General features: G+C 63.2%; 2 protein-coding genes across 2 annotated transcripts; one reads left to right on the plus strand and one right to left on the minus strand.

Annotated features, from left to right (window-relative positions):
• Positions 1–1,081: 1,081 nt before the first annotated feature.
• Positions 1,082–3,096, plus strand: LOC138843198 (protein FAM131C-like). Its single transcript, XM_089301468.1, has 4 exons — positions 1,082–1,307; positions 1,606–1,782; positions 2,009–2,119; positions 2,717–3,096. The coding sequence occupies exons 2-4, from the start codon at positions 1,632–1,634 to the stop codon at positions 2,851–2,853; spliced, it is 399 nt and encodes a 132-aa protein (XP_089157594.1). The 5' UTR covers positions 1,082–1,307; positions 1,606–1,631; the 3' UTR covers positions 2,854–3,096.
• Positions 3,097–3,279: 183 nt separating this feature from the next.
• Positions 3,280–16,296, minus strand: LOC100343764 (chloride channel protein ClC-Ka). Its single transcript, XM_008249750.5, has 20 exons — positions 16,185–16,296; positions 15,483–15,589; positions 14,566–14,694; positions 13,698–13,826; positions 12,477–12,616; positions 12,060–12,137; positions 11,893–11,971; positions 11,299–11,424; positions 11,114–11,198; positions 10,938–11,039; positions 9,938–10,022; positions 9,509–9,682; positions 9,070–9,139; positions 8,793–8,903; positions 8,289–8,502; positions 7,366–7,499; positions 5,167–5,255; positions 4,970–5,053; positions 4,281–4,367; positions 3,280–3,699 (listed from the first exon to the last, which is right to left on the minus strand). The coding sequence occupies exons 2-20, from the start codon at positions 15,580–15,582 to the stop codon at positions 3,652–3,654; spliced, it is 2,064 nt and encodes a 687-aa protein (XP_008247972.4). The 5' UTR covers positions 15,583–15,589; positions 16,185–16,296; the 3' UTR covers positions 3,280–3,651.
• Positions 16,297–16,693: the final 397 nt, after the last annotated feature.

The raw sequence follows: 16,693 nt of genomic DNA on the forward strand, positions 1-16,693 counted from the left end.
CCCTACCATCCCAGGTTCCATAAATGATCTCATTCCTCCTGGCCTCAGGCCGTCATGGCTTCAGGGGACTCCCAGAGCTGCTCTTGGCCTTGGTAGTGGATCTGCTGGGTCCTTCCTGATGACATCTCGCCATCTCCTTTCACACCCACTGGTCTCCCCCAGGGAGTCTCCCACACCCCTCCCCACCCCCCAGCCTCACCCTGTCTCCTGCTGAGGCTCTGTAGTCGTCCCTCAGGGTCCCCCTGTCCCCACCTCTGGCCTGTAGTCCTCTCATTGCCATGTCCTTCCTCCACAGCTGGTCTGCCGGTCGCTCTCCTGCTCACGGCCATGCTGTGGCTCCCCACGGCTCTCAGGAGACCATCTGAGCCCTCAGCCTGGCTCTCGCAGCCCCAGGGTGATCCTGGTGGGCACCCAACCGCTTCTGCCACCCCAGTGCTGGGACTGCCCCATGTCTCACCTCCAGCCGCTTCCATGCCTCCGCCCTTGGCATCTCGGGCAGAGTGTCGGGTCTTGCCCCTGTGTGCCACACCCGGCTTCTCCAGAACCCAGCACCAGGCCACCTCTCCCAGGAAGGCTTCCCTGCCTGCTGCCCCAGCCAAGTATCAACTCTGTAGAGCTGGCCCTACTGAGGCATTGAGAGGCTCTCTCCGAAGTGCCCCTTAGTGGCCAACGGGAGGGAGGGGGGATCATGAGCCAGTCTCCTGGTGTCGCTCCCCCTCTTCGTGGAGGAACGACACTAAGTCCTGCCTAGGCTTCATATCCGAGTCACGGCACCATTATGTCGCTCCCCCTCTTCATGGAGGAACGACACAGGACCCTGCGCTGTTCTTTCGTCTGCTCGGCCCTCCCCGGGTTTGCTGCCGGTTCTTCCCGGGTTGGCTACTATCCCTTCCACCTCCGTGGAAGGGCAGTTCCCCCTGGCCGCATTCCCCACTTCCGCAGGGGAGCGGCACACCGCCGGCCGGCTTTCTCGGGGGCTGCACGGGTTCCCTTAGATGTTCCCCATAGATGTTCCTGATGCATGCCGTCTCTCTCCTCCTTTATAGTCCTCCTCCGCCAATCCCAACTCGGCTGCCCACACGCCAAGTATGCTGCTCTCCAATCAGGAGCAAGTCCTACAGTTTATTGGCTGAACTGGAGGCAGCTGCGTAGAAGCTGTTTTCTCCTCTCCCAGCGCCATATTGTGGGAGAGCAGATGCATAGAATAAGTCTTAATTCCAGTAACTCAGTCTAGTCCGAATTGCTCCCCACACCTGGGCAGAGGGTGTGACCTTGGTCAGAAAGCACTGAGGGCTGTATCTGGTCAGGTAAGGAGCCCACAGTGGGCAGGAAAATGGACATGGGGTCAGAGTGGGGGGGGCATCAGAGCCCAGGGGGCTGTGCAGCCCTGGGAGGCCCCGGGAAGGGAGGGGTGGGAGGGACTGGGTGGGCCCTGGAATCCTGTGGGGCACTTGGCGGGGGGTACAGGGCATCCCCCATACTCAGGCATGCATGGATTGGGGTACGGGCCACCTGATGACCCTGAGGAGAGCCTCCAGGGGTTGGGAGGCAGACCTGAGCAGGGTGTAACATCGGGACGGTCCCCCAATGTCCCCAATGCCCCAGGGGTGGTGCAGAGCATCAAGGACCACATGACCAAACCCACGGCCATGGCACGGGGCCGCGTGGCCCACCTCATCGAGTGGAAGGGCTGGAGTACCCAGCGGTTGGGCTGGGAGCTGTCCCCGGCCGAGGACTACCACTGCCTCCCGGATGAGCTGGGGGAGGCCCGCTTTGCTGCAGGTCAGCGGGAAGGGGGAGGGGAGAGGGGGCCCGGCCGCTCTGTAGGGGTGGAGTGGGGCCTCTGGGAGCGGGGTCACTGTATGGGCACCGTGTGGGCGGGCAGAGAAGGCACAGGGTGGGTGTGTCTGGGTGTGATTGGCAGCCCCGAGAGGTGGCCCCTCAGCCACCCCTCAGCCGGTCTTGGTGCCAGCGCTCCCCCCACCTGCCCATACCCCACTGTCCCCAGGGGTCACCGAGGAGTTTGCCATCACAGAGGCCATGCTGAGTGCCTGGTCCTCGCTGGACGGTGAGGAGCTGCACCTCGAGACCAGCCCCCAGGACACGGATCAGCTTCAGGGTACAGCCCGGGGGGCCTGGGCTGGGGTGGGTGGTGCAGAACTGAGGCCAGAGGCCTGCGGCCACCCCAGGCTGTGTGAGGCGGGCAAGACCCTTCCTTCCCCAGCCTTCGTTTTCTCATCTGTAAAATGGACCCACTCCCCATTGACAGCCTCCTGGCTTTCACCTCACCTGGCCACTCCCCCGATGAGTGGCCCTCCCCCTCTCCCTTCCCCCCTGCCAGCCCCCAGCCCCCCAGCCCTGAGCAGCAGCACAGGCAGCGGCTGCCCGGGGGCCTGGGGCCTGAGGCAGGGGGCTGCCTGCAGGGATCGCTCCCCTCGGTGGACAGCGGCTCCCTCTCCGAAGAGGAAGACGAGGTTTTCTATAACTGAGGTGGGGGCTGCACGGGGCCAGCACCTGCCCACACCGTGACCTTGGCCAGTCCGTAGCCCAGGCACATCTGGACTCTGGGAACGCCGCTGGGCAGCTCTCCACCTCTTGGGGCAGGCTCAGGGAGGAGGCGGCAGGGATGAGGGCTGGCGCTCCTGTGGGTCACTCTGTGCTTCGGTGGACCCGGCCATCAGAGGCAGCCTGAGTCCCCCTTCTCCGTCTTTCCCAGGCTCAGGGGGCACTGCCCCTTGCCCCTTGTCTTCAGGGAGCTCAAGGACAGCGACAGATGCTGGGGCCATGGCCCCCAGAGACGCTGCTGCCAGGATCCCAGGCCGATGGCCTCGTGGGGACAGAGAGACCCAGTAGGAGTGGGGCTGGGGACCCTGCCTTGACCCTGGGCTCAGTCCCCCGCCTGTGCACCTGCTCCCTAGGGAAGATGAGGTCGCCTCCCTGGAGGCACAGCCCCTGCTCATTGGCACCTTCAGAGTGTCTCTGTGTCTGGAGTGTCCACTTGGCTCTCCCCGTCCCAAACCTGCTCCCTCGGTGCCCCCACTGCCACCCCCGTCGTCCTCACGGTGCCCTGGTATTAAAGTGGTGGGTTCACCTGCATGCACTTGGCTGGTCTTTGCTGGGGAAGGCAGGTGCCTGGGCCCCTGGGCAGGGGTTCTGGAGGGACCGAGGGGAGGGTCCTGGCCCCCAGCACACACACAGCTGTTCCACCTGCTGCCGCCCAGCCAGGACAGGCCCCATGGAGGACGCCCCTTGGAGCTCAAGTGAGGGAGGAGCTGCGGCTCCGGGAGGGCTCAGCTTTATTTCTCTCGGGAACCTCAGCCCATCCCCGAGGGCCTCCAGGCCTGCCCCTGCCGACAGCGCCCGCCAGCCTCCGCAGCCATGAGCTGAGCGCCTGCTCCCTGGGCGCCGCCCTGGTCTGCTCTCCCCCTCCCTCGCACTCTGAGCTCCGTGCTTCAAGGCAGGAGCTGGTGTCCCCCAAGACGGCACGGGGCAAAAGTGGGGCTCCTGTCGGGGCTGGGTTAGGGCTGCTGCCACGCCGAGCAGGTGAGCTAGGATGGAGCGGTGGGGAGGTCGGGACTGGAGAAGGGACGCCGGCTCCTGGACGCCACAGTCGCCAGGGCAGGGGGTGTCCCGCCTCCTCGTGCGGGCAGCTCACTTGGCAGCCGGTGGGTTCGTCAGGGCAGAGATTGCTTTCTCCAGCTAGAACAGAGCACAGGGGGTGGGGAGGGAGGCTGCAGGGCAGGCGAGAGCGGGGGCTCCACCGTCGTTTGACTTCCCCAGGGCTGGATTCTTTGGTGACGGCTAGAGCGGTGCCTCCCCATTGCTCAGATGGGATCACTGGCACCAGGGAGTGGCAGCGAGGCTGCTGGCCACAAGACCAGGTCGGGGCACTCAGGCTGCTGTGCCCCCCGGCCAGGAAAGGGAGTCCCTCAGTATCCTCAGGGGGCACGTGCTGTGTCCCATATCACAGAGCTGGTTGGAGCCCCAGCAACTCTGCGTCATATCAGCTCCCTGCTGATGCGCCTGGGGAGCCGCAGGTGATCACCCAAGTCCTGAGTACCTGCCCACCCCTATGGGAGCCCCAGGTGGACTTCCTGGCTCCAGCTTCACCCGGCCCCGCTCTGGGTTTTGTAGCCATGCTGGGGAGCATCCAGTGAATGGAAGCTCTCCCCACCCCGACCCTCTTCCTTTTTCACTCCGGCTTAAAAATAAATAAATAAGAATGAAAAAAAGGAAGAGATTTCCCTGAGTCACCCCCCCCCCCCCCGCTCCCCCGGTACCTCCACCCAGGACACGTAGCCCACAGCTCTGCCCTTGGACGTCACATAGAGCGATCGAAGATTCAACAGCTCAAACAGGTTGTGTGCCTGCAAGGGGGTGTCAGGAAACACTGGAGGGTCGGGGCGCCCAGCCACCCCTCTGGCTGCACCCCTAAATCTCTGCCAGGAACCAGGGACCTGCGGGCAATGTTCACTATGACCACCAGGGGGCCCCAGAGTCCGCACATGGGCTGTGCAAGCCTGGGTGGAAGGACCTCAGCAGAGAGTGTGTGCCCACACCAGGTTGCCTGGCCTGTTTCTGCCCCTGGCCCACCTGAGAGCCGGGCTCTGTCCTCACAGGGTCGGTAACGTGCCTGCGATCACACAGGGAGATTGAAGTGGATGGGAAAGGGACTCCCATGTGTGGTGATGCAACACTTGTACCCAATGTCTACCCCAAAACCCCAAGAGCTTCTGTGCCGCTTCTACCCCTCTAGTAGTGTCTCTGGGTCACCCCAGCCACCCTGGGGGTCGGGGCACAGGGCGGGCACTGCTGTGCACAGTCTGCCCATGAGGAAGCAGGCCAGGGGGATGGAGCAACACAGTGTAGCGGGGGAGGCTGGAGCCCTCGTTCCCTGCCGGCCCTTGCTCTCTGCCCCAGGGTCCTGGCTGACCCCATAATCCTCCACTTCCTGACTTCTCCCCATTACCTGGTGCAGCGAGGTCTCAGGGGACAGCGTCAGGGTCACTGGCTCCGTGGGGCAGCCCCCAGCCAGGATGTCCTGGAGACAGCGCTGGGGATGGGGACAGGGAGATGGGTACCTGCACCAGCCCCCTGTCCCCGGGCAGCCCCTTCCAGACTGCCTCTCCCCTCACCTCTCTGCTGCCCACCCTCACACATACCCACCTGCTGTCCTGAAGCCCTGGCAGGTGCCTCGGCCTGGAGGGCTTGCACCAACTGGGCCCTCTGCACGATGCCCACCAGGAGCTGCGACTCTAGCAGGTGCACAGGGAGGGGTGGAGAGGCGCATTATGCAGAATAACTCCATCTACGCAGCACCTACTATGTGCCAAGAACCCACGTGCTGGGGTTGCCCTGTCTCTCCTATGGGTCCATTGGAACAACTCTCACCCACTGGACAGGACAGCAAACTGAGCCTCAGGGGCACAGCGCTGCTGATTGTCATGCCCAAGGTCACTGAGCATCCAATGTGGAGGTGTGGTAGGCGGGGCCAAGGGGCAGTCTGCTCCCGTGGGGACTCTCCGTTCTGCAGGGCCGCCTGCCTGGGGACATCTGGCTGTCAGCACTGGCTCAGCCCAGTTCTGGAAGGAACCCAGGAGACACTGCGGCCTAGCGCCCTCCCGTGTGCAGCACTGGGGTTGTCAGCACGGCGTCTGTCCTGAGTGTCTGAGAGGGTCCGTCCAGGACCACCTCCAGTTCCAAACCCCCAGACGCTCCAGCCCCCTACGTAAAATGACGCGGGGTTTGGACAGAACCTGCGCACACCCTCCATATACTTTAAAGCATCCTAAGCGACTCTTAAGACCTACTACAGTACGACAGTGTGCAGTAGTTACTGACCGTCACTGGGCAAGGATGGAGACGGGGAAGCGGGCACACGATCAGGCCAGACGCAGCCCTTTCTCCCCGGCAGACAGGGAGGTCACCAGTGTTTGGGTGGGAGGCGCCAGCTACATACAAGACAGATAAATGTGCCCATCCCTTTCATTTTTTTAAAGATTTATTTTTATATTTCTGAGGCATAATTAGAGAGGGAGAGTGATATTTTTTATCTTCTGGTTCACTCCCCCAAGTAGCTGCAATGGCCAGGGCTGGGCCAGGCGGAAGTTGGCAGCCAGGAGCTTCTTCTGTGTCTCCCACGTGGGTGCAGGGACCTGAGCACTTGGGTCATCTTCCACTGCCCTCCCAGGCCATTAGCAGGGAGCCGTATCAGAAGTGGTACAGCCAGGACTCGAAGTAGGGTCTCTTATGGGATGTGGCTTCACTTGCAATGCCACAACGCTGGCCTCATGTGTCTGCCCTTTTAAAACAAAGCTGGGGCCAGCACTGTGTGCAAAGGGTTAAGCTGAGCCTTCCCAGCACCCCTTAGGAGGGCCGGTTGAGTCCCGGCTGCTCCACTCTGGTCCAGCTCCCTGCTAATGGGCCTGAGAGAGCAGTGCAAGATGGTCCAGGTACTTGGGCCCCTGTCACTCACACGGGAGACCCAGATGGAGTTCCTGGCTCCTGGCATCAGCCTGGCCCAACCGGGTCGTTAGAGCCATTTGGGAGTAAACCATCAAATGGAAGATCTCTCTCTCTCCCTCTCTCTCTTTCTCTCCCACACCTTGTAATTCTTTCAAATAAGTAAACCTTAATAAATACATGAGTAAGTAATAGATATAGTAAGGAAAGCTGTCCTTGGGTGGGCAGTGGACCCACAGCCCAGGCCTGAGCTGCTCGGGAGCTCGGTGCTTCCTGTGACTCCGCAGAGAGCTGAGCCGAGGACAGCTCCTCCTTTGTCCCGGGAGGCGAAGTCCTGGCAGCTCGCGCACGGGCCGCAACTTTCGAGGTGCAGAGCTCTGAAGCACGACGTACAGGTGGGCGGGGGGCCTGCCTGGGGTTTCGGGGACCCTCTGGACGGATCCCTGTGTGCAGGTGAGGGAACCACGGAGGAGCAGTGGTGCCCTGAGTTCTGCAGCTCCCAGGTGGCTCTGCTCTCAGGGGTGGGCATCAGGGTGACCCCCCACTGCTGTGCAGGATGAGGGAGATCTCAAGAGGAAGCTTCTGGAAGTTCCTAGTGGCGTCCCCACCAGCAGAAGCCCCGGCCTGGGTCAGAGGCCACAAGCACTGTCCCCGCCAGGTGGACGTGTCGCCCACGCCGAGGCCCGGAGGGCCTGTTTCCTTGTTGCAGATGCGGGAGCTGAGGCTGGGAGAGGGGGAGGGGAAGGCACTCGCCCAGGCTCACACAGCGTCGACGTCCAGGCCTGGACACAGGTGCAGACCGAGCCCTCTGCTTGTCCTTCCTGGGCCTGACCCTCTGGACTCTGGGAAGAAGGCAGGGGGAAGCCCTAGCCCCGGCCACCGTCCTCCCCCCGGGCCGGGCACCTGTGCTCTCCACCAGGGGGTACTCGGTCTCGTCCGTGGAGGTCAGCACCTTGACCACCTGCTCCAGGGCCGCGTCCCTGGCCAGCGTGCTGATGGCACGGCGCATGAAGTGCTCCACGATCACGCGGTGGGAGCTGGGGGCAGAGGAGCTCCCATCAGGCCCTGGGTCCCAGGTCCAGGACGAAGCAGGGTACCCGGGGAGGTGAGCTGGCCAGGCCCCGTGGTCCTCAAGGGTGGGCAAAGAGGTTCCTGGATGAGCGGTTCCAGGAGCCCCACGGTGGAAAGGACCCTGAGGCCAGCGCGGCCCAGATCTGAGTCCCAGCCCCTGCCCGGGACAAGCTGCACTGTGGTCTCCCTGGGGAATCTCATTTGCAGCAAAGTTAGATGGGAGGCAGGGGGGGGGGATTGAAAGTTTCAAAGCCACTGAGTCACCAGCCCAATTTACAGGTGGGGAAGCTGAGGTTTGCAGCAAGGTGGCAGCTTGCCAGCTGGGCCTCGGACCCGGGGCCTCGCGGAGCCTCTTAGCTCTCCTCTTTGGGCCGACAGCGGCTCCGGCTGGATCTGGTCCAGTGAGGACCTCACAGCCGGTTTCCCTTCCGGCTCCATCTCTGGCTCCTAACATCCCAGGGAGGACAGCAGACCAGGACTGGGAGAGGCCAGGGGGCTGTCATGTCTGTTGCTCACTCCCCGTGGGGCCTGGAGCGAGACCCAGGCACTCTCTGAGCCCCAGCTTCTTCATGGGGCAAGTGGGGTGCTGTGGAGAGTGGAGACCAGAGGGCAGCGGCATCAGACTTCCCAGTGCCCCTTATCTAAGGCTGGCTGTGGGGATGCACCTATCCAAGGTCGGCTGTAGGGCTGGGGACTAGTCCAATGGGGGTGCACCCCACTATCCACCCCCACTAGCCTCGGGCGGATCCACTCACCCAATGACGCGGCCCCGAATCCATGGCAAGTAGGGCAGTTTCTTCACAATGATGGTGCCTTCATATAAGGAAGGCTGGCAGCTCTGGGCGATGGCGTTGGCCACCAGCACAGCCATGAGCACCGGCAGGGCGTGCACGATCTGTCCGGTCAGCTCGAAGGCCAGCAGCGCCGTGGAGATGGAGTGGGTCACCGCGCCTGAGAAGGCCGCAGCCCCTGGGGGACAGGCAGGGCAGAAAGCATGAGACCAGGGCCCGCTGTCCCGTGGAGGACAAGGCTGGCACGGCCACGGTCCTGGGCTAGAGGGGGGGAACTGTGCAGGCTGGAAGTGTCCTCTCTCCCGAGCTGGCTGAGAGGGGAGAGAGAAGCTAGGGGATAGGGAATCGGGACCAGACAAGAGCTGTAGGGTGATGGGGCTTAGGGAACAGACGGGCGGCTCAGAGACCCCGGCAGCACTGCCAGCCGATTCTCTGTGCAGCCCGCCCAGCCGGGAGCTGACCACTCACCTGCCAGGGCGTAGCCGCCGGGCATGATGGGGTTGATGACACCTCCAGCCACGATGCCCTCAGGGAAGGCGACAGAGAGGGCCTCCCCCAAGAGGCGCCCAATGGCAGCTCCTGGACACAGACTTAGAGTGAGGAGGGGGCAGCGTGCGGACTGGACCCCCACGACCTCCATCCTGGAACCATCGCGGTCCCATCCTGGGAGGTAGCAGGTGACCCAGGTCCCTGGATCTGCACTAGAGATGTTGAATCTCCCCAACTCTCAGCACCCCAGACTCACCAATGATGAAGATGGGCAAGAAGTAGCCAGCGGGCATGGGGATGGTGGTGGCCAGAATCAGCATCCAGAACTGTGAAGAGGGGAGGAGCAGAAGTGAGAGGCAGCCGGCAAGGCACAGGCAAGAGGAGACTGGGCAGTGGGCAGGAGGGCGGCCAGGCACGACCCAGCACCGGCATCTGGGGTCGGGGCTGCACGGAAGGGCCAGGACCCTCCCCTGGTAAAGTGCTCGCTGTGGCCTGGCATCGAGCCAATGCTGTCCTACTCCTTAGCCTTCCCTTTGGGGTAGACACAGTAGCTGCCCCACTTTAAAGATGAGAAGACTGAGGCAAGGGAAAGAGGCAGTCAGGGAGTGTAGGTGGAAGGGCCGACTCCATGCTGCAACCCCCAAACGACCCCAGCGGGTCTCAGCTGTGTTCCCCCGGAGGCCCTGGGTGCCCACCTTCATAACCAGGAAGAAGGCGAGGGTCCCGAAGATGGTGAAGCGGGGGTGGTACCATTCCCACCACAGGTGCTGGGGGTCGGGCTCCGCAGGCCACGGTGGGGACGAGTTGCGGGTCAGCAGCGCCCACGAGTGGTTGTCAAACAGCGTGTCCAGATGCTCCCTCATGGACAGCTGGGGGCGGAGTCTGCGCCAGGGCCTGACCAGACCCCCGGCCCCTGCTACCCAGCCCCTCCGGGGGCCACGTCCAGTCCCACTCAGCACCCCCAGCTGGGGCCCTGGGAAAGGGCTGTGACCTCCCACACTGCCTTCCCCCCCTAAAATGCCGCCCAGGCGGGCGTCTCCCTGCTCATGGGTGCAGACACCATCAGAGGTCACTAAGGGGCAACCTGGGGTCCCCACTCCCATCGCCCCCGAGGCTCAGCTCACCCGAGAAGCCATGAAGCGGCCCACTCCGGGGGGGTAGGTGATGGAGGCCAGAACCGTGGCCACCAGAGCCGCGTACAGAGGCTTGCTGTTGGGATGGGGAAGGAGATCCAGGGCTGACTCCACTTCCCCACTGCATGGAGGGGAGACAGGGGCCGAGCCAGACAAGGGCAGACCCCACCACCCTGGGTGCTGATGCCCAGGCCCACAAGGGGGGAGGCAGGATGGGAGGGGGCGTGTCTCGGGGACCTCCAGGGAGGACGCTAGGGACAGTCTGCCATTGTCAGGGCTGATGAGAGTTAGGGACAGCAGCAGGCTGGTGGGAAGGCCTGAGTTGGCCAGGCCAGTGCGGGGCTGGGCTGCTAGCTGGGACAGAAGGAGGGCTGGCCAATGCCAGGTCAGGGCATCAAGGTTGTGGAGCAGGGGACAATTGGGGGTGGGACACCAGTGAGAGGAGGGGTTAAAGGAAGGGGCTGGCCGGGGCCATGGCTCATCAGGCTAATCCTCCGCCTTGCGGCGCCGGCACACCGGGTTCTAGTCCCAGTTGGGGCACCAGATTCTGTCCTGGTTGCCCCTCTTCCAGGCCAGCTCTCTGCTATGGCCCGGGAAGGCAGTGGAGGATGGCCCAAGTGCTTGGGCCCTGCACCCCATGAGAGACCAGGAGAGGCACCTGGCTCCTGCCATCGGATCCGTGCGGTGTGCCGGCCACAGCTCGCTGGCTGCGGCGGCCATTGGAGGGTGAACCAACCGCAAAAGGAAGACCTTTCTCTCTTTCTCTCTCTCTCACTGTCCACTCAGCCTTTCAAAAACAAAACAAAAAAAAAAAAAGGAAGGGGCTGGAGGCACAGCCAGGGAGCAGGTGGTGTAGATGAGGGAACGCAGCTCCCACGGGGTGAGGCTAAGCAGGGGCTGGGGCTCAGCGAGGGGACAGGGGCTCATGTTGGCTGGGCTTTCTCTCCATGAGGCTGGGGGTCTGCGAGGGGCCCAGCCCTGCCAGGCCCACCTGGTGGCCATCAGTTTGGAGATGAGTTTGTTGGTTTTGGTGAAGGCCAGGAAGGTGCGCTGACAGAAGAGGTAGGCGCAGCTGGCCACGCCGCAGATGGCCCTGGGGACGAGAGGAGTGAGGCCACACCCCTCCCCAGCCCAGGGGCTCTCAGGGGGCCCGAGGCACCTGCTCACCCCAGCAACACGAAGAAGAAGATCTCCGGCAGGTCGAAGGGGACGTCCACCGGGAAGCTAGTCTTGTAGAGGGAGGTGATGGTCTCTGGGCAGGAGGGGGCAGGCAGGAAGGGATGGGTTGAGGGGGGAGGGTGAGGCGACGGAGGGAGGAGAAAGTCCCCCACCCAGGCACCCACATGGCTCACCCTGCTCGCTGTTGAAGACGGCCAGGAGCCGGAACATGAAGGCCCCGCAGGTGGCAGCGAAGAAGCCCCTCCAGTAATCCCAGACGGAGAAGTGGGAAGACATGACCTCGATGCAGAACAGGACGCCTGGGGGCAGCACTGGGCTCAGGGGACCCCAGCCTTCCCATTCCATGGTTCAGGGCTCTGAGGCCCCTCCTGTTCTGTTCTACAGCCTGGACCGGCAGGGACACCCCTTCCCTTGGGTCCTGAGCCCAGGGTGAGTAGGGTGGACTCCCCTAGCAGGGCGCTGTCGCACCCTAGAACTGTGCCCTCCTCACACACAGGGTGGGGATGGAGTGGCCCAGTCTTACAGCTCCGGCAGCCAGGCCCCGTGGCTGGGCCACACTGGAGAACGGATTTCTGCACACGTCTGTCTAATGTGACCCCCTAGCACTTGAGGCCCCGCCCTGGGGTGGTGGTTCCCGCACTGGACAGCAGAGAGATCTGGACGCAGCCTGATGCCTCCTCAGGTCCCTCCTGGGCGGCAGCCAAGCCATAGAAGGCAGGGCACGTGGGGGTCCAGGATGCAGAGAAAGGTGGGAGGGAGGGTCTCACCGCTGAAGGGGGCTGCAAAGACCGTGGCCACGCCCACCGCCGCCCCTGCCACCAGCATCTCATTTTGCTTGCCTTTGTTCTGGGGGAGTGGAGGTGCAGGGCTCAGAGCCGGGCCCTGCCTCCCACCACCCCTGCAGGCGCTGCCCTCTCCTCCCCCCTGCCGTTACCTCCGCCTCCCCGATGGTCTTGGTGCGCACGCGCCCCAGGTAGGCAGCAATCATCACGCTCAGGTGCACGAAGGGGCCCTGTGGCCGGGCAAGGTGTGGGCACAGAGCAGGGGGCACAGAGGCGGCCCGCCCCGTCTTTCCTCCTCGGTTCCCTCTCCCTACCTCCTCATCCACCCCTGAGCCCAGTCTGAGGGCAGCAGAGGGAGCCTCCCCCAGACCCAGCTCCCCCATCTCTCCCATCTCCCCAGATGCCAAGGTGGCCTGAGATGGCCTTTGTCCCCCTCTGGGGCTGGGACCTCCTCTTCCCCAACACTGAGCCCCCCAAGGCAGGGATTGGCTGAGCCCCTCTGCCCCAGCCATAGGGAGGCGGGGGTGGGAGGCGGTGGGGGTGGGCGCTGCCGCCGCTCCGGTCCGTACCACTTTGCCCAGGAAGAGGGTGCTGCCCGAGGCCAGGGTGCAGGAGCTGCCAACCACCTTGGCCCCGAAGTTCTTGATGTCCAGGTAGTCTTCCAAGACCACCCCCGACAAGATGGTCTTCACCTCTGGGACTCCAGAACCTTGGCGGTGGTGGGCAGGGAGACAAGCCGGGCACCACTAGATTAGAACTCTTAAGGAAGAGCCTGGCTTTGTGGTTCTGTGGGTTCAACGCCACCTGCAGTGCCTGATCCCCTAGTACCAGCAGGTTCAAGTTTCAGCTGTCCCACTTCTGATTCAGCTCCCTGCTTCTGCCTGGCCCAGCCCTGGTTGTTGTAGCCATTTGGGGAATGAACCATTCGATGCAAGATCTCTCTCTGTTTCCCTCTCTCTCTGCCTCTGGGACTCTGCTTCTCAAATAAATAAGTCTTAAAAGAAGAAGGAGGAGGAGGAGGCGGGGGGGTGGGAAGGGGGAGAGGGACGGGGAGGAGAAAGAGAAGAAGAAGGACTCTTTAGGGGCTGGTTGGCATAGCTGGCTAAGCTGTTGCCTATGACACTGGCATATCATACTGGAGTACTGGATGGAGTTCTGGCCGCTGTGTTTCCAACCCAGTCCTGCAAATGTGCCTGGGAAGAGAGTGGAGGAGACCTGGGTGGAGTTCTAGGCTCCTGGTTTTGGCCTAGCCCAGCTCCAACTCTCTCGCTCTCCCTCTCTCTCTCTCTGCACCCTCTTCCCGCTTTCATGGCTCTGCTTTTCAAATAAATAAATTAAAAAAAAAAAAAAGCCGAGATGAGGATATGAGCTATCCATGTCCCTCCAGCGGGGCCTGGCCCACCATAAGGAAAGACAGGGGACTCAGGACACACTGACAGCCCCCTCTGGGCCCCTCCCTGGGTCCCCTATTTCGGCCTGGAGCTGGGGGAAAGTTGAGAGGTTGGGGGGGACTGTGCACCTACCATCACACCATCCCTGGCCCTGGGCTTTGTCTCCAGCCCCAAGGGAACCTGTCCCCAGTCCTCTGATCACAGCCCACAGGAGGCGGAGCCAACAGTGACCCAGGACTCAGCATTGGACCTCTCCCTAAGTGACTCTGGGCACCCAACACGCCTGTTCTGGGCCTACTTCTCTGGCTGTGAAGTGGGGGGCAGCAGGCAGCCCATGGACATGAGAAGGTTTGACCAGGGACGACTGTTACCCAAACGGCGTGGCGATGCTGGACTCACCTCCCGAGAAGGGTGTGATGCTCTGGGAGAAACCGGAGGAGAAGGAGACCAGGGCCACAGGGTACACGGTCCAGGAGAGGTACCGGAGCAGGTGGCTGTCCCCAATCTCCCGGTACAGCCACTTGTGCGCTGGAGATGGCCAGGCATCAGGGAGCTGCCCTCGGGGCCACACACTGAGGTCCCCACTTACTGAGCAGGAATGGGGGCTAAGGGCTACCCAGCATGGGGCAGACCCCCAGGTGGAGGCAGGAGAGGGGCCCGGGGTCCGATTCCTAGCTGCTTCCTGGTCCAACGACCTTGGGCAACACCTTCCCTGACTGTCAAAGGAGCTGGTGACAAGGTCACCGAGGGCTAAAAGAGATCCCTGAGGAGGAAGTGAGACAGGGTGTGGAGCACCTGCTAGGGTTCTTCATGATCGGAGGATAGAGAAAGTGGCCCAGACTCTCCCTGCCACTGCCCCCTCCTCCAGGAAGGCCTCAGGGTGGAGAGGGTGCTGAAGGGTATGGAGGGACACGCTACGCCTGATGGTCTCACAAGCCCCTTCCCCCAGGGTAACTGAGCTGAGGGCAGCAGGTGCAGAAGGGGTGGGAGTGGCACAAAGAGGGGCACAGAGCCCAGAGCAGCCAGGACTCTGGGGTCATGGAGGGCTCGCTCCGAATGTGCGGGAGAGGAGACTCAGGCTCAGAGAGGGTCAGGAGCCCGCTCAGGGTCGCACAGCGAGGCAGGAGCTGAGCCAGGACCAGACTCACCCTGCTCCCCGTCCAGAGCCCTCCGACCACCCCACTCTACACGGAGGCCCATGCAGCAACGCTGAGAGCCCACTGGAGCCGCTGTTCCTAAGCAGGGATGGGTGCCTGCCAGGGGTTACCTCGGACCACACTGTCAACGACCAGATCCATGGCATAGCTGATGAGGGCCATGAGCACCCCCAGGGTCATCAGGAAGTACCAGTCCTCGCCCACGCGGAACAGCTTCTGCTTCAGCCACTCCAGGCCACCTGGGCAGGGGCATCGGGTCACAGCCCAGGTAGGTAGGGGGCTGGACCAGTGCATTCCCTGGAGGCCTGCATGAGCCCAAAGCAGGGAGGGCGCTGGTGGGGAGAGGTGGGGGCCAGGTGCAGGTGGTGGAGTCCAGCATGACCCTGAACGCCACACACAGAACAGGAGCCGTGGCTGGTGCAGGGGGTGGCACCTGTCTGCCTTCCCCATTTCTGCCCCTCCAGGGAGACTCCTGGGAGAGTGACCACGGGGGCCGGGGAGGTGGGGGGCGCCTGCAGTACAGCTTCCCAAGCAGGGCAGCAGGGTCCTGCCAGCTCTCTGCGTTGTACTTGGACAGCGGAACCAGCAAGGCCCCCGGCCCCCAGGCTGGACTTGGCATCTTTCTGGGGTCCCTGCCATCTCTGTCCCTTGGCGAAGGGTTAGAGAGTCAAGTCCCAAAATGATCAATGTGGGCTGGGACTCCAAGAACGGTGCCGAGTCCACAGCTCCCCAGCCACTTGTGTGGCTCCAGCTCGCCTGGTGCTGACCCCGGGACCCCTCCCACACTCAAGTGGGTGAGGGGCAAGGGTGGTGCACTGGATCCTGAAATGGCCGAAGGGTACTCACCAGCCACACGTGACCCAGACAGAGGGACAGGCAGACAGAGCCCTTCCGTCCCTGCCACCCTGAGACTCTGGGCTGTGAGGTCCCCAGGGAGTGGAAAGCAGGAGGGGGGCCCCTGGGCAGCCCTGGCCAGGGAAGGCACCTGAGGGTCTTCTCTGGGGAGTGGAGGGGCCCCAGCTCTCACCTCGGATGCCGCGGCGGAGTCGGGGACATGGGCCCCACAGCTCCCGCAGGGCCACCGGGTTCTCGGGGGAGCCCTCTCGCAGCCCCACCAGCTCCTCCATGGGGACCCTGGTGGGGCCGACAGACACACACACAGACAGACTGACAGAGTCCCCCGCGGTGAGCCGCACCAGAGCCTGCTCCCTGCCTCCTGGCTCTGCCCCAGCTCTGCCCCAGGTAGAGGGGAAGATGGTGTTTTCCCCACGTGTGTGGTGCGTGTGCGGGGTCAGGAGGAGACGCCGGCCCGGGTGAGTCCTCGGCACCGAGGGCTGCCCCGAGGGGCTGTGCATGCGTGTGCCAGGTGTGGGGGGAGGCGAGTGTTTCACGACGTCTCCTCCACTCCCCTGTGTTCCTTGATCAGAGCCCCCGCCCTGTTCTGTGAGCCCCTCACGTCCCCCACACCCCAGGGACGTCACTTGGCTGCTTCCATGGTTTGAGCTCTCTTAGCGCAGTGAGCCACCAACACTGCGGGTCCCTGTGGACAACTCTGAGTCCCCATGCCCACGCCCCCTTGGCCACAGAGGCAGGAAACCCCAGGCCCAGAAGGAGATCCCTCCAGGGTCAAGGTGAGGAGCCGACTCCTGCCCCTGACCTCCAGTGCTGCCTGCTGCAGCATCATCCAAGTTCATGATCCACATCGCCCCCCGCACCAGGACCCCTTTACCTGTCAGCGCTCTCTGCTGGGACCAGGCTGGCCTCCTCTGGCAGAGCCGTGCACTTCCAGCTCTGAGCACCTAGAAGGTGTGTGCTCCACCAATCAAAACCCTCCCTTCCCCCACCCTGGCCCTAGTTTTACCTTGGTCATTAAGAATGTCCTTGACAAACCAACCAGAACTGCCCATTACTTGCAGGGCAGAGCTGCCAGGAGGGAGGGGAGCAGGGGCTTCCCCCACGCGGCAGAGCATTGGAGGGAGGCGGTCCTGCTCAGACTCCACAGACTCCTGTGGCCTGGTGGGGGAGGGGAAGCAGGTGCACAGAGCAGGACAGTGAGGGGTTCGAGGCAGGCCTCTAGCTCAGGGCTCTGGATTCTCAGAGCCGGCAAGGAAGGCATTTGCAAAGGCAGGGAACAGGGAACACACACAGGCAAAGCTGAGCAGGGTGACCCCTGACCCTGCCTGCCATGACCCTCAGTCCTCCCAGGACCACCCTGGGTATCTGCAGAAACCCAAGAAG

Source organism: Oryctolagus cuniculus, chromosome 7 (genome assembly GCF_051225735.1).
Source record: "Oryctolagus cuniculus isolate XC-2025 breed Fujian yellow rabbit chromosome 7, ASM5122573v1, whole genome shotgun sequence".
In the NCBI taxonomy this organism is placed as follows: Eukaryota; Metazoa; Chordata; class Mammalia; order Lagomorpha; family Leporidae; genus Oryctolagus; species Oryctolagus cuniculus.

What these genes read in the sequence shown, in the direction of transcription:
- LOC100343764 (XM_008249750.5), bottom strand. Translation starts at nt 15,582, where the DNA reads ATGGAGGAGCTGGTGGGGCTGCGAGAGGGCTCCCCCGAGAACCCGGTG. An exon ending in CGTCTTCAACAGCGAGCAGG is followed by an intron (nt 11,199 to 11,298) that starts GTGAGCCATGTG and finishes CCTCCTGCCCAG; the next exon opens with AGACCATCACCTCCCTCTAC. An exon ending in CCAGGGCTTCAGGACAGCAG is followed by an intron (nt 5,054 to 5,166) that starts GTGGGTATGTGT and finishes CCCCATCCCCAG; the next exon opens with CGCTGTCTCCAGGACATCCT.
- LOC138843198 (XM_089301468.1), top strand. Translation starts at nt 1,632, where the DNA reads ATGACCAAACCCACGGCCATGGCACGGGGCCGCGTGGCCCACCTCATC. An exon ending in GGAGGCCCGCTTTGCTGCAG is followed by an intron (nt 1,783 to 2,008) that starts GTCAGCGGGAAG and finishes CACTGTCCCCAG; the next exon opens with GGGTCACCGAGGAGTTTGCC. An exon ending in GGACACGGATCAGCTTCAGG is followed by an intron (nt 2,120 to 2,716) that starts GTACAGCCCGGG and finishes CGTCTTTCCCAG; the next exon opens with GCTCAGGGGGCACTGCCCCT.